Here is a 3,837-nt window from a genome sequence, read left to right on the forward strand (position 1 = left end):
CATCTAAACACGTGCCAATCCGCCCCTTCATGTGACTTAAAATTGATCTCCGCCTTGATGAATGAGCATACAAAGAAAATTGAACCCAAGTAATAAACAGCATCCTAATTTCTAATAAAGATCACTCGTTTATCCACAACCTCTTTTGTTCCAGTATTCACTGAAGTTCCTCTTTGTATATATACGTGCTTCTTGAGGTAGACATTGCGTCAAAAGCCAGACAAAAATCACAACTGTTATCGCAGCTACTGTATCTATTTCAAGGGAATTGTTTTAATAGAAGATCTCACAGTGGGGCATCATTCCTCATAAAAAAAAATTGTTAAAAGCTGTACAGTGTAGGATTTCAGTCAATAGTGCAGGCAGACGTTGCAATTTAGTTGCATGATAAAGGCTGCATCCCGACTGAAGTTTCATCAGTTGACAGGGTTGAGCCAGAAAAGGGAGTTCGTTTGAGCTTCGCGAAACTCTTCTCAAATAAAGCAGGAATTTAGCACGTGGCGGTAAAAAAGGTACGTTCACGAAATACTTGCTATTGCAGGGTGATGTTTTCCATTTTAAAGTTAGTACTCCTTGGTTAAAACTACTTCAGTTAAAGGCTTTCGTAGAAAAAAAAAAAGGAGAGAGGAGAGAGAGAGAGAGAGAGAGAGAGAGAGAGAGAGAGTAGAGAGAAGCGGAGAGGAAGAGAGAGAGATAAAAGCTTGTTCTTTATCTGTACCATTGCGAGTGAAATCTCTTGTGTAAGTGCAGATCTTTAGGAGCCTGTCAAACTGTTAAATTCGGTAGCCTGAGATAATTTTTGTTATACGCATATCAAGCCTTGGAAGAAATCGAATTATGTTGGAATTCCTGTGACAAAGAGTAATGAGTATTGAAAAAAGACCAAAAAACGAACGAGAAGTCATTGATATAGTATGGAGTTTGTATTTATTTACTCCAACAGAAACTAAGTTGGTGATCTGTTGGTTTCAATCGGTCTCCTTAGGAATAGAGAAAAGACAAGTGAAAATTTTCAGCATATTTTTTCTTCCTAACGCGTAGTCGTTTTCGCACCTTTGATAGAGGTGTAATTATTTATCATCAAGGATTTGAATACAGCATCAAAAGATTTCGTTTTCGATTACTTCTTCGATTCTGTATTGAACAAAACGCATCACATCGCGTGAAAATTTGATTAGAAAATTAAAGCGAAGAAAGAATGAAATAATGCAATTTCCTGTCATATTTTTAGTTCTCAATTAGCCCCTTCATTCAATTTTTTTTTTTTCTGTTTTCAACCTACTCACCACAAATAAGTCTTCCATGCCTTTCTATAACATTTAAGCCGTCTTATGGTCAAGAGCTTCCTAAAATATTTTTCTAGAATTATATGCCCGATATTTCATGCATTTGCACCATGGTTTAAGGTTTCGCAATCTCTTCCTAGTTTTCTTGCCCCCTCATTATCATATGACTAACACACGCTGAAATAAAAGATCTTTTTTCTCGGTGGAACTTCAACCGAGGAGCCCATGGGATATACGTTCACAGTCGGCCACATCAGGGCAGTTTCCCTGAGACCTAAAAAATTCACTGACTGTTCTGCACAAAAAAGCCTCTATGAACCAATGATTCTCATAAAGGTCAAATGTGAAGTATAAAATGTCATTTTCCACTCACGTCACAAGGCTGAGGGAAGAGCAGGGCGATGAAAACATCAAACATCTTGTTTCCTATCTTTTGCAAAATGAAAACTAATTAAAATTTTTTTCCCTTTAGATCATCTAAGAATGGATACGTTTCTTTTCAACGCCATTATGACCATCCTCTTAGCAGCAAGGCTCGGACATAGTTTTCCTATCTTATATCAGAAAGTTCCATCCACCTATGATGATAAAGAATGTCCTCCCGGATTCTTGCCTTGCGTTTCAGAAAACGAAGAGAAGGTTTCTAATCAGGTCGGTGGGACTCATTCGGGCGCACTCGCCACCAATGCAACAAGTGCGAGTTTAGTCGAGGTGTCTACTCCAACAGCATTACCCTCCAAAGCAACTGGACAGCAAAAGACACCCAAGGTCCCTTCTGGAGGAAATATGGAGGAAACAGGGGACTCAAAGACCAAGAGCCTGCAGCATGGTAGCCACGAATGTCCTCCAGGAATCTGGGTTTGTTGAGCTACGTGTGCAGTCATAGGACCTTTCCAACCAACCTTTTTGTAATCAGATGTTGCGGAATTTAAAGCGTGTTATGTGTTAGAGCAGGAAATCGAAGGACTTTATGTTATTTTGTTGCGTGTTGGTGGAAGTTTCTTTTGTCAAGTGCGAATTTTCGCGGCGAGAAGGTTTAGCTTTAGAATCTTTTCTTGAAAAGGGACACTTGCTCGTAAATATGTAGTGTTATGTGGTATTGCGCGTATTTATAACTTCAATTTCTGTTCTGAGTTCTGCTTTCATTGAGTCACAGAAGTTGTGTTCGCGTGCAAACTTTTGGCATTTTTATTGGCGACATTCGTAGTGCGGCAATTAATAGTAGCTGGCAGTAGTATTTATTTTATTTATTTTTCGCAATCTTTCATGGCTATTATAGTTGCGATTACGTTTCAACCAACTCCATTGCTGATTGGCATGTTTAACATACAATAGAGACGAGAGTTGAGAATTTCAGGGGGGGATAGGCGATATAGATTTACAGATCTTTAAGTAAAATGTAGGAGTGCAAGTTGCAAGGGGCGCTCGAGAAAATAGGCGCGCGAGCAATACTTAGTAGGAGAAACATTTATGGAGTGTCGTACATTTGGTATTTCTTCCAATAACAAAACAGGTTTAGTTTAGCGAAATAAAGTGACAATTGTCGAAGCACAGAGAAATTCAAAATCGAGAATTCGTAGTCGTAAGACGGGGACTTGATCGCTGTAGTTATCTTCGGTAGTCTCTTAATAAATTTTCGATAAAAAATCATCTCCTCATTCTTCACTGATTTTGTAGCAAGTCCACAAGAGGACGAGTCGAGTTGATTATCGACGATTGCAGTGGCGCACGATGTCAATCGGAAACATTTCTTTATCTCTAACAGAAGCTGCTTGTCGAAGTACATCCCTTGCAATTCCATTCCAGGGGCAGACGGAAAACTGTCAAAATAAAACGCTCATCTCTTTTGGCCTGTGAATGCGAATGTAGAATCCCACAAAGAAGGCCACCCTCAAAGTCTATTTTGGTTTTATCCGGAAATTCCGACAATTTTCCACCAGATTAACCTGACTTAGACTGTTTCATCTGGTTTCCAAGGGAAATTCTGGTAATTTTTGTGTTCAGCGAGGCAAAAACATTAGGACTCAGTTTCAATATCGGTGGTCAAAATACGGAAATTAGTTTGATTCGAGATGTATTTAATCAACTCTTTGGCTTACAGTTAATTTTTAATAGGCACACAAATAAACTAAGTAAACATGGGTTGATTCTAAGTTTCGGCAAAGGTGAGTAAAGTTTCCAAGGCCTAGATAGACTTTGAAGTCACCAAAATTCCAAAACTCGGCAGTGAATACAGTTAAAATATAAAATATTGTTTGGGAGAGGTAACCCTTACAAGGTATAGCCTCAAATTTACCGAGTGGAAAGCTGGACAATTATGTAAGCGCTGTGCTGGCAAAACCTCTCCATTGCATGTCTTTCTTAGCACAGAAAACTGGCATTAAAGAAAATCAGTCGAAAAAAAAAAAAAAAGAAGCAAGAGACAAGACATCCCATTTGAGGTCTAAAATCACAACAAGTTTTATAAGTAGATTTAACTCAACAATAACGGCATAATTAACAACTACAGGTCTCTCACCAAGACCTTCCAGGGCCAAGCGGTTACAATTTC

General features: G+C 38.7%; 1 protein-coding gene across 1 annotated transcript; it reads left to right on the forward strand.

Moving 5' to 3' along the window:
- Nucleotides 1-314: 314 nt before the first annotated feature.
- LOC111334073 (uncharacterized) lies at nt 315-2,936 on the forward strand. The gene is made up of 2 exons (XM_088758631.1): nt 315-512; nt 1,759-2,936. The coding sequence occupies exon 2, from the start codon at nt 1,770-1,772 to the stop codon at nt 2,151-2,153; it is 384 nt and encodes a 127-aa protein (XP_088614757.1). The 5' UTR covers nt 315-512; nt 1,759-1,769; the 3' UTR covers nt 2,154-2,936.
- The last annotated feature ends 901 nt before the right edge of the window (nt 2,937-3,837 follow it).

The sequence above is a fragment of the Stylophora pistillata genome, chromosome 4 (genome assembly GCF_964205215.1).
Source record: "Stylophora pistillata chromosome 4, jaStyPist1.2, whole genome shotgun sequence".
Lineage (NCBI taxonomy): Eukaryota > Metazoa > Cnidaria > Anthozoa > Scleractinia > Pocilloporidae > Stylophora > Stylophora pistillata.